This window comes from Homalodisca vitripennis, chromosome 4, assembly GCF_021130785.1.
Source record: "Homalodisca vitripennis isolate AUS2020 chromosome 4, UT_GWSS_2.1, whole genome shotgun sequence".
Taxonomy (NCBI): Eukaryota; Metazoa; Arthropoda; class Insecta; order Hemiptera; family Cicadellidae; genus Homalodisca; species Homalodisca vitripennis.
The window spans coordinates 157,687,841-157,711,726 of record NC_060210.1 but is presented as its reverse complement, the minus strand read 5'-3'; the positions used below and the strand labels follow the sequence as shown (position 1 = coordinate 157,711,726).

Genomic DNA, 23,886 nt, shown 5'->3' with positions numbered 1-23,886 from the left:
ATATGATTTGTAACCAATATAAATATTTCTTTGTTAATTAACTCTGAAAGGTTGTCTTTAGATTTTGTTAGCATTTTTACAATATTCATTGATTTTAAACAAAATGACCGTTGGTATTGTTCACTGTTATTGGAAGGAATCAAACACAAAAGCCAAAAAAGTTGTACTGATCCAAAATGTTGGTGGATTTTAAGTGAAAATATTAATATAATTTATACAGGGTGCGGCAAAATAACCTCCCTATTTTCATTGCTTTATTGTGAGTAGAGGGAGGCACTCAGAATGGTGGGGATAGCCGCAATCGACGCAGGAGAGGAGGAAGTTTAAGTGACGCTCCGCCCGTAGGCACCAGTCGTCAGTCGCCATCATGGTGTGGACGAGTGCACAGAGAACTTTTGCGGTCGAAGCGTTCATTCGTAGCAATGAATCAGTTATCATGGCTCAACGCGAATTCCGAACGCAGTTTTCAAATTCCTCCTCGTGATTCAGTACCGGACCGCAAGTCTATTGTGCTGTGGGTGAAAAACTTCAGAGAAACTGGTTCTGTTGTGAAAAAAACGAGGTGGAAGACCTCGTAGTGCTCGTACACCAGAAAACATTAATGCGGTTAGGCAATCAGTTTTGCAGTCTCCTCAACGATCAGCTCGCAAACATGCAGCTGCCCTTCGAATGTCCGACCGTAGTGTTCGTCGTCGAATTCTACACATGGATCTTCATTTCCATCCTTACAAGATGGTTGTTGTCCAAGAGCTGTCTCAACGTGATTGGCAGAGTCATATGGAAGCGTGTCAAATAATCTAGGAAAGTCTCCCACCAGATGCTGTTGTTTTTTTTCAGTGACGAAGCGCATTTCCATCTGTCTGGAAGTGTGAATAAATGGAATTTTCGCTAATGGAGTGAAAACAACCCGAAGGAAATCCATGAGAGGCCTCTTCATAGTGAACTTGTGACTGTTTGGTGCGCGTTATCACGATGTGGAATCATTGGCCCTCATTTTTTTGAAGAGGATGGCAATGTTGTTACTGTGAACTCAAACAGGTATGCCAACATGCTAGCAGGATTTTTTGAACCTGCCCTACAACAGAGGGCTTTTGAGAATGTGTGGTTCCAGTAGGACGGTGCCACAGCACATAGGCTACTGCCCGAATAGCAATGAACATTTTGAGGCAAGTGTTTCCTGGCCAGTTGATTTCTCGGGGAGGGGACATTGTGGCCAGTGTTATCACCCGATTTAACCCCATGTGACTTTTTTCTGTGGGGTTACTTAAAGACTGAGGTGTTCAAACAATGCCCCAGAAACCTGCAAGATCTGAAGCAAGCTATACGGGAGGAAGTTCTGCGCATATCTCAAGCCATGCTCGAGAGAGTCCACGACAGTTTCAGAATCCACTTGCAACAATGTATTGATAACCACGGCCACCACTTATCTGATATTTTTTTAAAAAGAAAGTATAAAAAACTTCCCATGTCATAGAGTAAGTTAAAATGAATAAATTTGTTTTTTTGAAAAAACTGTGGTTTTTATTAGCATTTAAAAAATAGGGAGGTTATTTTGCCGCACCCTGTATAAATGGACTCCTCCTCCTCAGCTTTAATTTTCAATTCATTGCAGGACATTTTTGTTTTAAAAAGCATTAGCGAATATGACCTTTTAGAAATTTAAATGATAAAAACTTGCCTGAGTTGTGACAGCCATTGGAAATCGGTATCACTTACAACTTTTTTTTCAAACAAGTCATTTACCACATCTTTAGAGTGAACTTCCAGTACTACTAAAGCAGCCAATGTTATGCGCTTTTGTTCTGACAATTTACCTCTTATCAATTTGATTATGTCAGTAAGATTTTCCTGGAAAAATAATAAAGTACGCCATGTATGAGTTAATAATTATTTTATCCTAAACTCTACAGTGTGTATGTCCAATCCTTCTACTATCTTATAGCTGTTACAACAGTTAACTACATTAATTTCTAATTATCAAGCGTAGTTATGGAGATGGTGACTATAAATTACCAAAAACTATAGTCAATCCAATTTTGAGAAAATGTATATGAAATAAGTATTAACCACCCTTGAGTAATAAATAACATTATTATATTCAGTTTCACACTATTGTTTTGAATTTTACTTTCCAAATTATTTATGAACAGACTAAAAAATTCAATGCTTAACACACTGAAGAAAATGTAGCCTGAATACAGTTAATGTGTATTTAGAGATGAAAAAGGTGCCCCACAGAAAATATCACTGGTTATTAATTTATTACCAACATGACAAATATTCCAGTTTGTTTTCTGACAAATATAAATGTACACAATAAACTAAAATAAGAAAATACTACAATTTGAGCAATTTCGATGGTACTGATATTTACATATGCCGTGATTTAAGGGTTAAACATAGTTATAACGCAAAAGAAGTTGGTTATGAAATATATTACTATTAACTGAATAAATTGTGAGGATTTGCTAAAAATTAAACTTCTAAAAATCCCAAATAGTTAATTAAACAAAATAATGTTTTTCTAGGCAGGAACATGAAGATAAGCATACAATAAATTATATTTTTCAGGTTTGCCTGACAATATTTAGTCACAATGTACTTGGATCATTTTATTACAATGTGCTTATTCAAAAATTTATAATCTTTAAATGTTTCTGAATCCATATTTACTTGAAAATTATATCTGAAAATACAGCAGAACAAACCATTTTTAAAGGGATAAATAAGTACAATTCAGTGACTACTAAATAGTAAAACTAGGCTAGCATAATAATGATAATCCAAAGTACTTATTGATGTAATAAGTCAAAATGTACGTCTTGTGAAAATGTTTTAAAGTATATGTAGTGTATGTTTGTTTGTAACTTCCTCCAGAAAACTAATAAACAAATCACAATTGGTTTTGATCAAATTTGGTATGTGTTTATATTTAGTAAATATTGCATGTATTTCCCATAAATATCCATATATGAAATACTACAACGTAAAAGTTAAGAATTGGCAGAAAAACATTTGTTCTTAAAAATTCTCAAAGCAATAAACAAGAGACAAAATCAATATGGTTGCCTGTGGTTAAAAATGCCTATTACAGCATTTGATTATGCTTAATGAGTACAATGGACAAACTGTATGAAAACACTGTGTTTACAAATATTTGATATTTTTAATAACTGTCAAAATATTTACGGCAAATGACAAAATCCATAAAAGATTATATACTTCATAATGTATTTTTTAAACCACAATATTAATTTATCCATATGTTGTCTTTATTTTTCAAAAATGTTAGCCTGCACATGATTTCAGTTATGCATATTGACATAAAATATAATACACCTTAGGTGAATTATTTTGTTGCTGTTGATAACTAAAGTAGTTCTAACTTTGCTACAGTGTTTTATTTAACAGATTTTTAGCGTTTATTAATCATAATAAAGGTCATACATGCTCACCTGTTGAAGTAATTTTTTGACTTCGCCAGATTTTACAGATTTTTCAGTATACATAAACAACACATTTTTTGTTTTTGTGCTTTGTTACAAAAATAAATGTACAGGTTAAATATAGTTTTATTTGTAATAAATGTGTTTTAATTTTTTTATATTTAGGATTTTTACTTGAGTGAGTTTAGTAAAGTTTTATGCTGTGGTAAATGTGAAAAAGTAAACACACATTTTTTCTCTAAAAACGATTAATAACTATTCAACATGCAATGCTATTTACTGTGATTATTATTATTTAACTTTTACTGAAGGAAAGATATATATACATACATATTGTGGTATATATATTCACCACAAAATAGGCTATTAAAAAGTGAAAGAAATCCCATAGTTATATCAAGCCGATTAATGAATAAGTTACCCGACCCAGTCAAGAATTTAGAAAATGATAAATTTAAAATCTGTATCATAAATTTTTTATTAAAAAAATCCGTTTTATAAAGTGGAAGAATTTCTTTCTGAGAGTTGGTCCGAATTGGATTTTAGCCTGACCTGACGCTTTCAAAGAATCTTTTGTCACTTTGTGCTAAAACAAATATATGTTTAAGTAAAATAATATCTATTTATTGTAATGTCCAATGTGTTGTTTATTATAATGTTTAAGTTAGGCCTGTTGTAATTTATAAAATGCTACTTTGATTAAAATATTTACTAGTATTGTAATACTATATTGCTGTTATTTATATTATAGGGCCTACTGTAGTCTTAAAATAGTCCATTGGCTTAGGTTATATTTATGTAAACAATGGCTTGTGTGTAGAAATATTAATCTCATAGTTACATGACTTGCCTATGTATTCTATGGAATATCTTGTGGTGAATAAAGATTCTATTCTATTCTATTCTATTCTATTCATATGCTTGTAAAATTCCTAAAACCGTATAGCACTGAATATAGTCAGCACTTGGAGGATTATGAAGACAGAAAAAGGCAACCATCAAATTAAAAAAATCCTTTATAATATATATTAAGATAAGACAAAAGAGAAAAAGATCTCCTAAAACTTACATTTAGGAAGTTATGATATGCCTTAATTGCAGTGGGAGTTTTTTTACTCAAACACTCATGAACCCCTGCTGTCCAAAACGCCTGAGATACACACAACACCACCTGCCCTGGCCACTGTAATATCCAGTCTGTGCGCTTGGTGTTTCGATAAGCCTCCAAAGATGACTCAATTTGATAGCGAACAGAGTCCACCATCTGGGTCTCCACCTAAAACTAACAACTTACAGTAGGTACTCTACAACTCTTGAAGGGATTGTTAACAATAATTGTAATTTTAATATAATGTTACTTCTTAATTTTCTAGGATTGAAATATTCTTAAAATAATTAATACAAGATCCCATATTTCCTTCTCCCTCTCCACACTTGAAGAGTACTCCATACTCGTCCAGATTAAAGATAAATACCATCAAACCCTCCAGCAGTTTCTGAGGTATTACAATATGATGACCAATGAACAGTCTCATATAAGATAACCATGTGCCAACTACACAGACAGCTAAGTAAAGCAAGATACTCCATTGAAACAAACTGGTGAATATTATGAGAGACAAGTAAAGTGGGAAGATAGCCGTTTCTTGAACTAAGGATTAAAATCTTTAGTTGGCGAGAATAAGATTATGTACCTTCCTAAGTGTATGGCAAACCAAACATCACAACATAAAAAAGGTCAGGTCTATAGATATTTCAGTATATATATATAGGAAAATAATTGGCCCAATATTGATTCCTGAGTGACAACATGGGGTATTTTGACTTTGCCTCTTGATTTTTGATAAGACAAGAGCCATTCATGTGACGAACCCCAAATACCAATTGTCCACAACAGTGTTGCACATAATATATGTCGTTAGTTGTGATCTAATGATATATTTACATATATACACACACACACATATATGGATTTTGTGATGTGTCTGAAGAAGATATCCTTGATATCGAAAGGCCTCACAAAACAATAAAAAAGTATTAAATATTGGTTTTATGTTTTTCATGTAATTTAACAGTGACCAATATAAGCTCCATCTACAGTACTCAGCTTGTTTAAAATTGATTTATTCTACAATTTTCTTGTTGCCATCATGGTTACCTATAAGACTAATGTACAAATACTTGTTAACGCTCAGCAAAATCCCATGGAGTGATATGTATCATCATCGAAATTAATGTTGCTAATATATATAAATGAAATTTCATCATGCAAATTTCAAGTCTGTAGGTTTGTTCATTTTTTATGAATATATAATATAGTATAATAATTATAATATATAATAATGTGAACAGACAAACAAATAGACAGAAAGAAATTAAATTTTTTCATCTCCACGAATGATAAGCTACACTATGCTCAGCCAATTATCAATGTTCCTTTCTTCTCAAGATACTCAGAATGGCAAGAAGCATGAGTTATTTTAGCTTAACAAAAAAATTCCTTGCTAAAACGGTAAAGAAATTTAATATAGTATAGTCTCTATAATCTGGCTGTGTGCCAATCTGGCACTTAAATCCATTACTGTATGGTAGTGAGGTGGGTTGGTCAGCTGTTTAGTTTTCAAATGTTTTGTGCCTGCATGTCCGTGAGATTGAGCTGCATTGTACAGTAATCAGTCACTTCGACTCACCACTACTGAATGAAACAAATGTCTATGATTGACAGTAGAAAAACATCACTATTGGTTAACAGTACAAAATTTTAAAATGTTTAGAGAGAGGTGAAAAGTTAGCTCATTTAACTAACATGTTCAATATTGGTAGTGCAACAGTCCATGACATAAAGAAGAAAAAGGACCAAATTGAGTTATTTTTCAAGAGTAGTGAGCCCTTTGCCGATGTAAAAAAAAAACTTAAAACTGGTGAGTTTTCACAAGTAGAAGATTCACTTTATACTTGGTTCATTCAGGAGTAGGATAAATTTATTGCAAGTGTTAGTTGGCTTAACAAATATTAAAAGAACTGTTAAAAAAACTCCCAAGTGATATAGAATCTATTCATCCCTATATTCTTAAATTTTTAAACTGTTGACGAGATCTATGCCCAGATCAGGTTTATAATGGTGATGAGAGTGGCTTATTTTGATCTGTTGCCAAAAATAATGAATGTATGAATGAAAAATGGCTTTATTAAGTAGGGAGAAAAAGAATTATACATAGAGACAAAGCTTGTGCTCCTGGCCGCAAATTGACTAAAGACAGGATATCTGTTACGTCTTGCTCTAATGCTAGTGACCTCTCCTTCAAGTTGCAAATGCTTGTCATTGTCAAACCAAAAAATAACAGAGCTTTGAGGAATGTCAATTTGCCCTTATGTGCACAAACCAAACTAAGAAGTGGTTGCAAAAATATTTTTCAATTAATAATTTTGCATAAATGTTTGAGTTTAAATGTTTTTTAAGAAACAGAACTTGCCCTTAAAAGGCCTATTGATTGTGACAACTGCTCTGGACATACCGATGAAGGAAGATTAATGTATGGGGACTGTTATATCTGGAAATTTTTTGCCTCCAAATGTCACCACGTTGCTTCAATCATAATATCATACAAGTATTCAAACTGTTATTACAATTACAAAAAAGAGCCTGTTATATAGTGTTTACCAGAGAGTGAAGTGTTGATCAAGCATTGAAGAACACTAACCTCAAAGATGTTGCGTTTAACCTAACAAGTGCTGGGGAAAACCTCTCAATATTAATAATTGTTTATTCATAGAAAAAGGGGTGGACCCCTCTAACTCCTCTATTTTTGGAGGCTTACGAACAAAATAAAGATGAATGTGATGAACATCGAAACAAAAGCAAAGATTTTGAGTGATACAAGTGAAGCAATGATTTAACATCTTTTGGATTATTCTGATGGCCTGACATCTGGTGTAGATGGCTGGTTAGCTGGTAAAGAAGAACAGACAAGGTCATAGCAGATGAAGGCGACAGTAGCAATAAGAACGGGGCACTCTGCAGCTAATCCTGTGTATACATACAGTCAACAATGATAGAGTTCTGGATGCTTTCATAACTTCCTGGACTAATGAAGTGGCTGATGAAATATCAGCCAAAGTGATGGAACCGAAACTAAGGAAAATGGTGTAACTAATATCCTTACACTAGAGACTCCAGGAAAAGGTCATTTTTTAGTGCCAAAAAGAAAACTAAATATCTATGACAACCTTTTTCTGTCGGTAATAATTAAGCACATTGTGCATTTTATCGTTAATTTCTGTATTATTTTTTCAATAGTATCTTGCAATATACAGTATTTGCTAAACTTACGTTTTAAACCCTTTCAGGGCCAGGACCAAATATGAGATGTTGCAACATTTTTTCACATATCATATCCCTTGTGACTAGTCAAAAGTGCCAGGCTAAAATTGGCGATTTTCCAGTCTCTAAGATTAAAATTTATAACTTTTCATAACAATTAGAGAATGACCTAAAAGTTCCACCAAATTACTCGTATAGATATATACTATCAACAAGAAATATATAGATGTAGTTTTAAGTAATTTAAAATTTTAAAAAAAAAATAGTGTTTTAATAGATTACATAAAAAAAATTTTTATTTTTTTATTTCTTTTGTAAATAACTAAAAAAGGAAAAATAACTTTACTGTGGGAAGCTATTTTATTATATTGTACATTTAGAAAGGAACAACCATACAAAATTTTGTGTTATTTCTGTCATAAATAAATTTTTTATGACACATTTTGTATAAATACGCATAATTGTACTTCGCAACAAGTGATAAAGCAACTGACTCTTACACTGCAAGAAACTTAAAATAAATATTCACATTATGGATGTACCGGTAAACAGATGATTGTAGGATCCATAAACAGTTTCAAATACAGTTAAAAACACTATTTACCAAGAAATATTTACACAATTTTATTTGAAATTTATTTACACTTTTTCTATTTACAAATATGCTACTTACAATTTTACTCCCATGAGATCGCAAATTGTCAGTCATTGTAACTACTACATACAATAGCTAAGGACATAACTACTAACACTACTAATATTTACAACCACAAAATAAAATAATAAAGGAGAATCCAGCATACAATAGTACGATTACACTAAAGCATAATGAATTAACAACAATAGATCGAGTCAGCTGATAATGTCACGTGACAATTACGAAATAAAAATGCATAGACCTCCAAAATAAAAATGATATTCATATTAATTATCTAAAAATATACCAGGGAATAAAAAAACATAAAACTTTAATCATTTGACGTCGTATTTATTTAAGAAAACGACGAATATCAAGGCGGCAATATATTGCCACCTGGCGCTTTTCGCGTATGTCACCAACGGCAATATATTGCCGCCTGGCCCGGAAAGGGTTAATGAATATACAATTGTATGTATGGTTCTGCATTAGTAAGGTTTATTAACCTACCTAAGCTTTTTTTTAACCTCGTTGTTGGAGAGCCTTATTGTTAAATAAGGCTCTCCTGATCCCGATATAGGGACTGGTGAAATCCCACAGCCTATGAGAAAATTTGTAGTTTTGTAATACAACAAAAAGTACTTTTTTTAATGTTTTTATTTTATCAACATATTTCTATTGATAACTGTAATTTTATTACACTCAGTAACACAATGAATACTTACTTGAATCAGCCACTTTTCAACACACCCTCGTGCTTCAGTTGTAGATATTTGTAACACAAACTGGATTTCTTCCTCTTCTTCACTAATCATTGAATATATATTCAGATCATGGTCAAAACCAAGTTTTTTAATTGCTTCAAAACACTTCTTAAGATGAGGTTGAACCTTTAGCGGATCTTTTGTTTCAGATAAGATCTCAAGCATTTCGTCATTTGACAAGAAAAATAGTCTGAAAATAACAATAATAAATTATTTTTTTAAGCTGTGAAGAATGTGTGTTGATATACATTTTAGACAACTTGAGTTTACTACTATTTCACAATTTCAACACTTTGACTAGGTACCGAGTGCTGCAGTTGACACACACACTACAGAGTGCCCCTGTGACCATTGGTAGTGAATGTGTTATATGAGGTTAGTATACAATGCCACTACCATTGGTAGTGAATATGTTATATGAGGTTAGTATACAATGTTATTAACTACCTTGATTACCAGTGTTTCAAATATTTAATAAATGTGTACATTTAATTAATGTTATCCTTTGTATATTGTTTTAGATAAAAAAAAAAAAATCTGTTTATTGTAATAAAATCTCACATCACCACATTCAGATGGTTCATAAAATTATGTCCCAAACCTCTAAACCAATTAATAATAACTACAAAAAGTAATATTATAACTCTTCTCAACTGCAGGGGCAGATTTTCAAATCCACCGTTTATGAGTTATTACGATGTCGCCACCCCTCCCAAACTGACGATTGAAGTATCGTTTCCTCGCAGTCTACCACATTTGACAATCTATGAAACATCATGCCATATAAGCTAAATTCTATTGCTACTTGTTTTTCAGGTTGGGTGTTATATAGCAGTGGTAAACAAAAACGGGAATGTTAAATACAGAAGAGTATCAAACATGTTATACTAACTGGATACTGACAATAACAAAACATACCTTATATTTTAATGTAATTCATCAAGATGAAATCGTAATTAGGAAATTGCAATGGATTTAGAATTCTAAGCAAAGACTTAGAATGGTACATTAGTACTATCTAGAATATACAAACCACCTCATAGAACTCCTACTACCACACAACATTTCAATGACGCAATCCTCAAACACAGTCAATCAGGTTTTGAAAGTAGAAACCTTTATTTCAAAATTTAAAGATTATTTGGTTGAATATATTTATTGAATCTTGTAACTTTTAAGACAACAACGCAAAGCCTTGAAATTACCGATGGCAATCAATTTTTAGTGAGCAATTAATTAAGGTACAATGTTTTCTTTAAGTTCAATAAGCTCTAAATTTAAAGGCCATCCAGGTAGAGCCCTGAAATAGGAGAGTATGACTGATGAAGTAAAACGAATCATTGCACAATTTCAACAAATGTGAAACATTTTAAGTTTAAAATTATCCAGAATTATTGTTTTACATCCATTAAAAATTATTTTCTTAAAATTTGATTTTAAAATATCAATGTTTTTGAAGTGACTACTTCTTTTGGCGGGCTATGGATGTATGTTTTGCATGGGAGAAAAATGTTCGTTTCACGTCACGGAACATATCGTCACGCTTGTTCACTCTGTAGCTGCTAGGAGCAGAACTATCATGGCCGTATTTATGTCAGGGAATGCGTTTCTCCGTTCAGTGGCTGTCCAGGCGTGTTAGTGAGAGGTTATTTAGACAAAACTCACTATTTTAAACACAAATTGTTCATTAGTGTTTTTGGAAAAAATGTATATTTATTGAGATACAGAGTTGCAGAGTACTATATTCTTTAGATAATCTCAAATATTCTAAATCGCGTACTAATCAAAAGATTATGGTGGTATGTCTGAATAACTATTTTTAATTTTTGGGTAATCTAATTGTATGCCATAAAGGTATAGCAATTGGTTTTAAAATAATTTTGCAATATAGACATTTTAATTTCTCTATGTCAAATTACTGAGGTTGCAAATTGTTGGGTGAAAATAATTTTCTAAACAACACATATAATTCTAAACAAAAATTGTTCTTGGCATTTAAAAAACATGCATATTAACTACGGTATAAGGATTCTTCAATAATTAAATACATAGATTTAGTGTCCATAACCCATATGTTTTTATGAAAGAAAAGTGCAATTACAGTACAACCCCGATAAGTCGGCCCCCGTTAACCCGGAAGTCCGGCTAACCCGAACCGATTTTCAATTACAAAATAAAAAATCAGACAAACATTTCAATAATAAAAACGTAATATTTTTGAGTGGTATAGTATCCGTGAATCGATGTTGCATCAGTATTTGATGGGACTGTACGACAGTGAGTGTGTGACTCATGGCACACGGCGCCTGAGTGGCGATCATTGTCCCGGATTCTCGGAAACAATAACAGACGCGTATTTCCCCAAATGCTCTCCCACGCTACCGCCACGCCTGGCCCCTCAGTACCGTTCCTACCTCGCTCTGCTCGCTTGTGCTCGTGTTGTGTGTGTAGTGTACTGTATTGTTTGCTTCTGTTCTGCAATCGTGCTTCAGATAGTGTGCTTCATTTGTGTTGTGCGTTTGTTTTTATCTACGCGATGGCAACAAAACGTAAACATGTTGTAATGACAATGGAAAAGAGACTAGAGGCATTAGGTAGGATTGATAAAGGCGAATCTTTAAAAACAATTGCAGCATCTTATGGTGTCGGTACATCTACAGTATCGGATTGGAAAAAAATAGGACACAAATTGAAGAATTTTGTTTTAAGACGATAACAAAAGACAGTTTGGGCAATCGGTGCAAAGCTAAGAAAGCTAAAAAAGAGACTCTTGACGACGCTTTGTATGTTTGGTTTTGTGCTGAAAGGGAACGTGGTTTGCCAGTGTCTGGACCTATCATTCAAGAAATGGCAACCAAGCTGAATAAACAGTTGCCTGATTGTGAACCAAATTTTACTGCGAGTCAAGGATGGTTGGATAGGTGGAAAAAACGGCATGGTATTCGCCAACTATCTATCACAGGAGAAAGTCTATCTGGGGACAACAGCACTGCTGATGACTATAAAAACAAGTTTTTGGATTTTGTTAAAGAAGAAAATTTAATGGCAGATCAAATATATAACGCCGATGAGACGGGTCTGTTTTACAGAATGTTGCCGAGCAAAACTTTGGCCTCAAAAACTGAAAAAGACGCAAAGGGATACAAAAAAAGCAAAGACCGATTGACAATAATGGCCTGCAGCAATGCTTCGGGGAAGCATAAATTTCCTCTACTCTTAATAGGAAAAGCGAAAAATCCGCGAGCACTGAAAAACATAAATCGGAATTCTCTACCAGTTGTCTACAAGTCTCAAAGAAGTGCATGGATGGACAGCAACACTTTTAAAAACTGGTTTTTTGATTGTTTTGTGCCAGGTGTGACGAAATATTTAAAAGATTGTGGGTTGCCAATTAAAGCTGTTCTACTAATTGGTAATGCTCCTTCACATCCGTCTGCAGATGTGCTGGTCACTGGGGACATTACCGTCAAGTTTTTGCCGCCTAATGTAACAGCACTATTACAGCCCATGGACCAGGGGGTTCTCGAGAAAATCAAGAAGGTTTACAGAAGACAGATGCTAAGTACAATCATTGATAATGAAGGAGAACACAGTGTAGTTGAGATTCTCAAAACATTTAATGTGAAAACTGTAATGTACATGATTGCAGAATCTTGGGAACAAGTGACTAGAATCAGCTTAATTAAATCTTGGAAAAAACTGTGGAAGGGTGTATGCGACTTGCCTGAAAATATAATTCAACCAGTGGGGAACTGTAATATGGAAAATGACTCTCCAGACGATGTCCAGCCCCAAGAACATTTGGATATGTTCCAAAATATTGATGGCTGCTCTGAAGTCGATGAAAATGACATTACTCTGCGGTTAGGGGCAGACAATAACGGAGGCTATGAGCCACTTACTGACGAGGAAGTGATCGTGTCGTTTTTACCTGATTCTAATGAATCAGACGCTGAGGAGGCAGACGGGGACATTGAAGATCCAGTGATGAGTCATGGAGATGCAGTGACTAAACTAAACGAACTAATGGTTTATTTCGAGCGGCAGGCAGAAACATCGCTGGCTGAATTGCTCATGTTGAAGAGACTGCGGGATCGCACAGCACGCAAGCGGCAGACGACGTTGGCACAACCAAAGCTGACTGAGTTTTTTACCAGGAAATGAACAGTTACAAATGTACTGTAAGGATTAATAATAATTAAATGTGCATATGTTTAATGTTTTTACAATTATAATGGAGTTTATCTGTAAGTATACCGTATTTTATTAATTTTTACCTAATTCTCCGGCTAACCCGGATTTTCGTTAACCCGGATCAGTCGCGGTCCCGATTAATCCGACTTATCGAGGTTCCACTGTAATCTTACTTGATAATCACTAAAATAAAGTAGTTTTGCGTATTGGGTTTTACAAAATTAATTATATTATTAAATCTATGCCATTTAATTGATTTTAAGTAGGTTATTAAATTAAATTTATTTAAAATGTTGGAAGTTATACGACAATAGTATTTTTTTTACTCAAAACTCACTATTTTAAACACAAACTGTTCTTTAATGTTTTGGAAAAAGTGTATATTTATTGAGAGATAGGGTTGCGGAATACTACATTCTTCGGACAACCTCAAATATTCCAAATCACTTACTAATCAAAAGAGTATGGTGGTATTGTGTAACTATAACTATAGTTTAATAGTTTAGGTAATCAAATTATATGTGATAAATGTTTTGAAATTGGTTATTGAGTCATTTGTTATAATTTTTAAAATTTAATTTTTCATGGATTTCTTCAGGCCAAACTCCTGAGGTATGTAAAATGTTGTAATTTATAGGATTGTAACATTTATATTCACAACCTGTTTTAAGAAGTGGTCACTTTTGTCGGTCAGTCCCGCGACTGCTTTTCCATTTTTTTTATAAACTTAGTTTTAAAACAGATAACATTAATTACAAACTCTAACCACTCACTATTTTTTATAGACTGATTATTTTTAGGTTAAAAAAAAAAATCTTTGTAAAGATATAAGATCAAAAAGATATATGTCATCCAACATAGGCTCCATGTTACCTTCCCTATATTAAAAAATACTTTTAACACCAAGAGATGGGTAGTAAACATTGCAAAACTACAGAAAATCCCAAGTTTATAGATCTCAAAATATATTAAAGATGGTTCCATAGTTTTTCAACACCTTATACATTAAATTTAAGATGGTGTGATTGTCTTTCTTTGTAGCAAAACATGCTAAATACATTCAGTTTATAATATGTTTTGACAATAGATTATACTATTATAACTGTTAGTGCCCATTAATTGTTTATCAATATCCCCACCTTCTTTGTCTGTAACTTACCGAGGAAAAAATAATCGTTTTTTCTCCAAGTACTCATTAACACCATTGTTAACCTGCTCCAAAAGAACATTGCAATTCTTGAGAATATCTAAGAGGGTAATTGCACCAGCCGTTTTCAGAACATCAGGATCTCTCAATACTTGCTTCATTAGATTTTGATAAGTTACATCCACTTCCTGAAATATTGAAGCAAGATCTTTATTAAATATGATTTTTACTAACAACTAATCATGACTTCATTTCTTTAGGAGAGTGACGTTTTAGAATCTCAAAGATGACATTCAATGAATTAAAATTTGGTAAACATCTTATGTAATAACACAGTAAATCTAAGGTAGAAACATCAACGAATCCTATTTAATAGTCCAACAACAGAGTAATAATTTGGATTGTCCACTTGTGATTTAAGTGCACATTGATTATCACTTGCACTTCTTGATTATTGATGCACTTTATATATTATAAAGTGCAAATATATTATTTATTGATTTCAAATAAAAATAGATAGGCAGATCAGAATTTCAAAAATGTCAAAGTAATAATAGTGTATAAAGAAATTGGTAAAATGTAGCTAATAATTAAACCCATTCGTAATTTTTCGTGACCTGGAACAGTGTTGTGTCAAATAGAAACAAAGTGCTACAATGCAATTATTCCTGTATAAGTTTTTATTAAATAGTTGGACATAGTCCAATCTTTTAGTGGGAAGAGTGATAAATGTAGTGCAATTCTTGCTCCGTTCATCTTCCTCTTTAATCTTCAAAACAACCGAAGTTATTCCATCAGAATCTTTTGTAGGTTTGACCTCTGAATGAAATCTGTAGAGATTTCTATCTGAGAAGAGACACCTACCTGAAGAGATTCAAAAGATCAAAATGAGTACCTTCTGCAACAAATGATGAAAATAGTAATCGTTTTTTGTGGATGTATTCGTGATCCTTAAACGTAATTCATCCAAACAGGGTCAAAAGAATAATGGTTCAAACCTATTCATGATGGTTCAAATTCATCCATAGCCAGTCGGTAAAAAGCTTCACGATATAACTGATGATATAACCAATGCAATCTAAGAGGAAAGCTGTTTAAAAATAACATTTTTTGAAATATCTGTATCACTCAGATTAGTTCAGAGATTTTGCTATATTTTATAAAATGTGCGTAAAAAGTAAAGAAAGCTTTGAAGGAAAAATTTAGAATTTACTAGGTGAATGCCATCGACTTGGAAATCACCAAAAAAGCAAGGTAAGGGTAAAGCTATAGAACATTTTTTCAAAAATATGTTTACTGAGATCTCTCCAGGGTAACAATAACATTATGTGGGATCTGTATTTATATCATTGTTCACTTGTTGAGCTGATGGGTAGTGTGGAGCAAGTGTGCAGGACAATTGATCACTGAATACCATTCTAAGTTCAGAGAGAAAAATACTCAATACAAAGGGCAAGAGGGTAATAATAATGTATTATCAACTGAAAAAATAAAGCTTAAAAAAAAACAAATTTACAGTGCAAAGTGTTACGTTTTTTTCATTATTTTTTTAATACTATTGTTGAAGTCTTGAATATGTTATAATGTATAGTTGTAAATTTATGTTATTAATCTTTATTAGTTTACATAAAACATGACACACATACATAATTACAGTTTGAAGTTTATCTTTGCATTTGAAGACGTTGTAATTAATATGACTGATAAGTATGGTTAAAATTTGTACTCAAATGGTTCCATTTCTTGTGAATACACTGCAATAAAGCTTATATATATGTTATAAACATATATATAAGCCGGGTGAATGTGCTACCATTACACCACAGAGCCCTTAGTTTTTACAATTCAATTATTTTGTATTTGGCCGTATCTGTCACATATGCGTTTAAATAACCAAACTAAACATATGATCGGAAGACCAAATACTTGTCAAATGACTTTTGTTTACATTTATTAAATTTGTATAAGTGGCAATAGCCTAATTTAATTTCAATAAACATTGAATCACAAAAAGTACTTGCTCCGCCGGGACTCGAACCCAGATCTCTCACTTACCGGGTGAATGTGCTACCATTACACTACAGAGCCCTTACTTTTTACGATTCAATTATTTTGTATTTGGCCGTATCTGTCACATATGCGTTTAAATAACCAAACTAACATATATATATATATATATATATACTAGCTGTTTCCCGCGGCTTCACACGCTTTTCGTAAGTTTTGCCCGCGTATGAGCATTTCTGGTTGAAGTAAATTATATTTCCAACCCCGATGTAGATTTTACCTTGATGTCACGATCAAGAAAATATGTCAAAAATGTATTGTACATGCATAATGTATTTTATTACAAAGTGGTCTACCACTCAACCTTTAAGTTCAACCAAAAATTTAGTTTAGACAATTATACATCATAACTTAGCGCCTTCAAATAGTGTTTCACTGTTTAATATACGTATCTATCTCGTAATTGCAGGTTATAATGTGCAGGCGCTTTGAAAACTTTTCTTCATTTTATTCGTTTATATTCACGACATAAGCGAATAATTCAGATAATAACTATCCTATCTTCTAAGTTAGACTAAATTACGGATACATGTGAAATTTGATTGAAATTGGTTCAGTCGTTTTGGAGTTTATTGGCAACATACATCGTGACTCAAGATTTTTATATATATAAGATATATGTATTTGTTTTTTCCAAAATTACAGTTACACTGAGATGCAAATTCTCCCTCATCGAGGTCAACATGTAAACCATCTATCTCATGTTGGAAAAATTGCACACAAAAGAGGTGTTTTAAAATTTAACATTAGAAGCAAGCTTATGGACAGTGAGCAGCTGAGAGACATGTCATGCAGCCATGACCGATAACTCTAAAATGTTATGTTATCTTTTAATATACTATTGATTTATGGATATAAAAAGATATTTGTCTTACAAAAACCTATATTTTTTTATTAAAAAGTATTAATATAATATCAAAATAATGACCAAACCTTAAACATGACATTTTCCTCTGGCATTTGAGCAATGATATCTTTGGCAGAGAATATAGGACGGAAATACAACCACTGTACTTGAACCTTACCCCACTCTTCAAGGGTTTTATTGACTCTATCTAATAGACTATACCACTCTCGCACTTCAGCTGAAAACAAAATAACTGATATTAGTAGATATTTTAATTAATAAAAACCTAATGATTACATCAAATAGTTTGGATAGAACGTATCATGTTGTTCCTTTGCCTTAATAAAAAAGTATAAGAAAACAAAACAATGCAATTTCCTAATTTAGAAGCCAAAATAAATCTAACTCATTCACACGTTATGAATTATAAATTACGTTATGAATTTGACCAGGTGCAGAGTGCAACAAGAGCACTCCCTGTAGTATATTATTATTGCAACATTTGCAAATGGTGACTAAATAGTTCTGCACTTACTTCTGGATAATAGTTCCAGCTATTACGTATTATTTTAAATTCACACAAAAATTCATAATATTACATTAGAATAACAACCTTATAATAGAAACCAGTAATATAATTAAGTTATGTCACTTAAACAAATTAAATCAATATTAACATTAAATAACTCTTTTTTATTTATGATTGTTTACAATTTTTAGTTTTTGTCAGCTATAAGATCTTTTATCCTTGCTGACCATTTCATTAAAGCCATTTCATACTAGCATAATGTAGTTAATAAAAAAGTATAAGAAAACAAAACAATGCAATTTCCTAATTTAGAAGCCAAAATAAATCTAACTCATTCACACGTTATGAATTATATATTACGTTATGAATTTGACCAGGTGCAGAGTGTAACAAGAGTTCCTAATGTAACCTAATTGTACATTTCAGACTGGCACAGTGTAGTCGCAACTACCATAGAAAAATTAGAGCAAAGTAGTCTCTCTTGAACATTATTCATAACCCCATCAGATGGCCAGGCCTAAGTGCCTACCATGAGTGAATCAGTAGTGAAATTTTTTGACTGGTTCCACTTATTAACCTAGGTGAGAAGATTGAGTTTGGATTGTATTTGGTGCTCGTGATCAGATGGCCAGGCCTAAGACCTACCATCGATACTGAATTACGATGACTGGTTCCACTTATTAATTTAGGTGAGAAAGTTAGGGTTGGATTGTATTTAGTGCTCATAACCAGATGGCTAGGCCTAAGACCTACCATCAATACTGAATTATGATGACTGGTTCCACTTATTAATCTAGGTGAGAAGGTTGGGTTTGGATAGTATTTGGTGCTCATGATCAGATGACCAAGTCTAAGAAGTACCATCAGTAGTGAATTATGAGGGCTGTTTTTTTTTTCAACTTCCGATCGTGCCGCTAGATGGCTGGGCGAGCGGTATCGGCCAGCAATGCGCGGCAGTCGACTGCGCACCTCTCCCACTACGACCTCACTCATTTTCGGACGGCTGACGCCATTTCCAATTTTATCTAGCGACACATAAACATGGCTACCATGATAGAATCTCCGCCAAGTGTGAGTTGAGAAGTGTCCATTCGTTTCTTGCAAACTGAAGGGTATATCTGCAGCAGAAATTCACTGTAGAATGGAACGAGTATACGGTGAAAGCTTTATGAGTGACAGTGCAGTGCGTGATTGGTGTAGGAAAATTTAAAGATGGATGAGTTGACATTCATGATGAAGGGGGCCAAGGACGAAAGTCGGTCGCAAACGAAGACCTCGTTGATCGAGTTGACCAAAGTGTAAGAAGCAATCGAAGGTTTACGATTACGGAGCTATCCAATCAGTTTCCTGAGATTTCAAGGTCAGCCCTATACTCTATCGTAACTGACAAGTTAGGCTACAAAAAAACTTTGTGCGCGATGGGTGCCAAGATGTTGTCTGATGACCACAAAGCTCGGCGAATGGCGTCAGCAACGTCTTTTCTGAACCGTTATGAAGCTGATGGCGAAGATTTTTTTGATCAAAATCATGACAGGAGATGAGACATGGGTTTCTGTACGACACCCCAGAAACAAAACAGCAGTCCCAACAATGGATGCATTCAAACTCTCCAAACAAACCCAAAAAATTCAAAAAAAAACTTTCAACAACAAAAAAGATTTATGGCCACCGTGTTTTGGGATCAAAAAAGGTGTTTTGCTTGTTGAGTTTTTAGAGCCAGGTACCACAATCAATGCGGAAGGGTACTGCGGTACGTTTACAACGTTTGCGGAGAGCTATCCAGAACAAAAGGAGAGGAATGCTCACATCGGGAGTAGTGCTCATTCATGACAACGCCCGTCCTCACAGTGCTGCTTTTGAACAAAGCGTCTTCTTGACGGTTTTAAATGGGATGTTTTTGACCATCCAGCGTATAGTCCTGACTTAGCGCCGAGTGACTATCACTATCACCTTTTTCCGGAACTGAAGAAGATGCTAGGAGGGCAGAACTTCTGAACAGACGACGCGCTGCGAGGCGCTTTGAAAACCCATCTCAAATCAATGGTGGCAAACTTCTATGAAGAAGGTATTAAGAAAGCTTGTACCCAGGTATGAAAAATGCCCTCAATTTAAATGGCGATTATGTTGAAAAGTAACTAATAATGTACCCTAACTTTTGATAATAAATTTATTTAATTACTCTCCCTAGTTTTATTTTTATACCACATCGGAAGTTGAAAAAAAAAACAGCCCTCATATGATGACTGGTTCCACTTATTAATATAGGTGAGAAGGTAGGGTTTGGATTTGTATTTGGTGCTCATGACCAGATGGCCAGGCCTAAGACCCACCAACAATACTGAATTATGATGTGTGGTTCCACTTATTAATCTAGGTGAGAAGGTTGGGTTTGGATTGTATTTGATGATCATGATTAGGTGGTCAAGCCTAGGAACTACCATCAGTAGTGATCACTCGCACAGATATGTATTTTTGTTTATATTTTTAATAATATCTTGCAATGACATGAAGAATGACTAACCTTGAACAATATCCCATGGTGGTTAAATATCTGACTGAAACCAGTCTTGTTTTTGTGATAGATAGATACAGACTGATCTGTATTTTTTTAACATATGTGTTTTATAAAATTTTACAAGCTAATTAATTACCTTCAACTGGCTTAACAAATGCTGATCCCCTCATAGACAAAGCTTTAATGAGATGATCATCCAGAAGTGCTTGTATGTCATCTAGTCCTGACAGAATATGTAAGTCTGTTTCCCTAAAACAATCAACAGTAAAGTAACAACATTTTATAATAAAATTAATTACGAAAACAGTAATAAAAGTGATTAAAATATTGTATCCATATAAACTAATTATTTTAAAAGTTAATTATTAATTATTTTAACATGTTAACAGGATGACATTATTCATAATGAAATTAAAAAATAATAATCAATTTAATTATTATTTTTTTGTTTGATGGTTGATTCAAATTGTTCTTGGTAACTTTATCGGGATATCCTAATTTTCTAAAACCACAAGTTAATTTACTGATATAATTAATAAAATCGTCCTCATTACTGCAAAGATTTTTCGCACAAATTGAAAGACTCTTCGGAATACTTTTTTTCACATAAGTGGGGTTGACAACTATTGTAATTCAAATACTGCATAGTATTTGTGTCTTTTACATGTATTTTAGTTTTTAACAAACCAGACTCTATAAAAACATCTACGTCCAAGAAAGTAAGAATTTCATGAGAAAATTTCCAAGTAAATTTGAGAGTTGAAAACGTGTTCAATGCATGTAGAAATTCTTCTAAAACAGTTCATTGTTAAAACAAAATGTATAAGTTTTAGTAAGAAATTATATATATATATATATATATATATATAAGTATAATAAATGTTTTAGTAACTTTTTCATATATATATATTATTATACTTCAATTACTTGTAAGCACTTGTTGTGAAGAACATATTGACCCATTCTGCTTTCATTTTTGCAAGATTCATTTGGAGTTGGAGTTCCTTAGTTGCTCCCACACTAATGATTTCAAATCTGAAAATGCAATATTTCATTATACACAGAACAATCCTTCATTACATAATTATAGCTCAATAATAATTTTGTATAATATTGTTACAGGTACATTACATGTTAGTATTATATTATTATACATATAAAATATACATGCATCATTATTAACATTATTTAATTTATTAACTATGCAGTCTTGTTGGATAAGTAAAAATAATGTCCTTGATACTTAAATTTCCATACCTTTTGTATTTAGTATTATTATATTTAATATACCTCCAAGACAAAATAATGCAAAATAAACTGTTACAAACTATGTACTACAATTGCAATGTCTTAAGTTTTCTTAATCCCATCTAAGACAGGAAAACAAGGATTACAAGAATAATGTGTATAAGTAATGTGAGCAAATCAAAATAATCAATTGATTACTATTTTGCTTAAATGCACGATAAATGTTTACAAAATATTTACAGTAAGTTGAAATCTAATTGTGCCCTTTTTTCAATTTTATATCATTCCTCTATACATTTTAAAATATGAACCAATAAGCTTGTGGTTTATATGGTTTTGGTTATTTGAATATTCATAAAAAAGAGATGATAATTTTGCTTATTCAAAATAGTATATTTTGAAGTAATAATTTTTAATAATAAGTATAATTTGAAGTATAATATTCTTAGCATTGCTTTCTTATATACTTACTGGTCCAGTAAAGAATCCAATTCGAAAGCAATGACCTTGCGAAGAGTAGTACCAGCATTAGGCGTCAGGTCAAAGCCTGCTAACGCAGACATCTCATTCCAATGCCGTTCCATTAATGCAGAGTTGCACATTATACCAACTAATTGAATGTATTGCTGAAATAGAAAAGCAGTTACTGAATACAAATTTCACTGTTATCACAACCTTTCACTTCAATTAATCAGGTTACAAAATACCATCTTGTCATACTATAACTTATAATCGGAATCATAGTAAATCCCTTTGATTGTATATAATATTTATACTCACTCTGAAATCTTTGATGTGTTGGACCACTTGACCACAAATTTTAAGTGGTGCTGGCCAGTTGTCTTGGTCAGGATCATCTACAATTCCATGGAATCGTCGAGGATAATCCTCAGAAGACTGCATTTTGCATCTGGCTTTGTATGCCTTTTGCATCTTGATAATATCCCTTGAAAATATTACTAAGTATGGTAAATACTGGACAGAAACAAAGACTGTTACAATAGTTTTCACAGCAAAACTGTGATTATTAGGACATTTAATGGACAGTAAAGCATTAATGTCAATAATTATGATTGAATCAAATGAAGAGAAAATCAGATCTATTAAATTATTTTCACAGAATAATTTAACATTATACATTTATAAACCACAAATATATCAACCTACTTACAACACATAGTTAGACAACCTACAAGCAGCATTATATGTTAATCTTCCTCATCCTCTTCTCAGCATAATAAATCTGTTTGGGTACTTAACCACAGATTATATGGATGTTATTTAAAAGTGATTATCATTATATAAGATTAAAAATATAATTATAAATCTGTCACTGCACTATATCCAATCTCTGTGGTGTATATAAAAATTATTTTGGAGAGAACTGCCTCACTGAGTGGTTTAGGACACATAAAGTATCCTCCAAAACAGAGAGTTGGGAATCTTTTCTCTAGGAATTGAAATTAAGAATTGTTGAATTAAGACCTTATGGATGTGTTCTAGCTTTAAACAAACTACTGGGTGCAATTTTAATGTTTTTTTTTAATTTCAGGGGAGCTTGATCCCCCTCTTATATACACCCATGTCATATCTTGCTCCAGAATGGATTACAAATTGCCTCCACAGGGGTAATTTGAAACGCTAAAATGAACAGTGAATGTTCCTTAGCATCTATGACATAAGTCATGTTCATTGCTAGAAAATTCTGTTTTGTTGCTCTAAAGTCATGTCTAGAAGGTTTTCCTAGCAGAATCCTGATATAAAAAGGGTATTTGCCATAGTATATCTGAAAGTTATGTTTATGTACAAAATCCAAATCTGAGCATACACATCCTGTCTTGCTAGAGATGATTGATCACAACATGGCTTCCAATACAGACCTCACTCGTGAACACTAGCACTAAGTGGGCACCTCTCTTTATACAAATTTGGAAAATTTTAACATGCTCACGACGGTGTGACCCACCAGTGGGTTACATAACAATGGTTTTCTAATAATCTCTGAACATTATCCAACTGCATTTTAGGTTTTGTTCAAGGCCACTACTCATCACTACAGAACATGTTTATTTAAAAATTTGATGGGCATTTTTTTTAGTTTTTGGTTGAAATTGCACCTTAGTATAATAAGTACGATAATTTTGGCTGTCCCAAATGTGTTAATAAGTTCT

General features: G+C 32.9%; 1 protein-coding gene across 1 annotated transcript; it reads right to left on the bottom strand.

The window, feature by feature from the left end:
* Nucleotides 1-1,603: 1,603 nt before the first annotated feature.
* On the bottom strand, nucleotides 1,604-22,618 carry LOC124361247 (dynein axonemal heavy chain 12-like). Its single transcript, XM_046815291.1, has 7 exons — nucleotides 22,496-22,618; nucleotides 22,187-22,341; nucleotides 21,395-21,502; nucleotides 20,604-20,716; nucleotides 18,814-18,977; nucleotides 4,516-4,722; nucleotides 1,604-1,848 (listed from the first exon to the last, which is right to left on the bottom strand). Exons 1-7 carry the CDS (start codon nucleotides 22,616-22,618, stop codon nucleotides 1,660-1,662), a joined length of 1,059 nt encoding a protein of 352 aa, XP_046671247.1. The 3' UTR covers nucleotides 1,604-1,659.
* Between the last annotated feature and the right edge of the window lie 1,268 nt (nucleotides 22,619-23,886).

Coding starts and splice junctions, on each gene's coding strand:
- LOC124361247 (XM_046815291.1), bottom strand. CDS start 22,618: ATGCAGTCTTCTGAGGATTATCCTCGACGATTCCATGGAATTGTAGAT. Junction 22,342..22,495: donor AACACATCAAAGATTTCAGA/GTGAGTATAAAT, acceptor TTTCTATTTCAG/CAATACATTCAATTAGTTGG. Junction 4,723..18,813: donor CTCATAATTCACTACTGATG/GTACTTCTTAGA, acceptor TGTTAGTTTTAG/GTGGAGACCCAGATGGTGGA.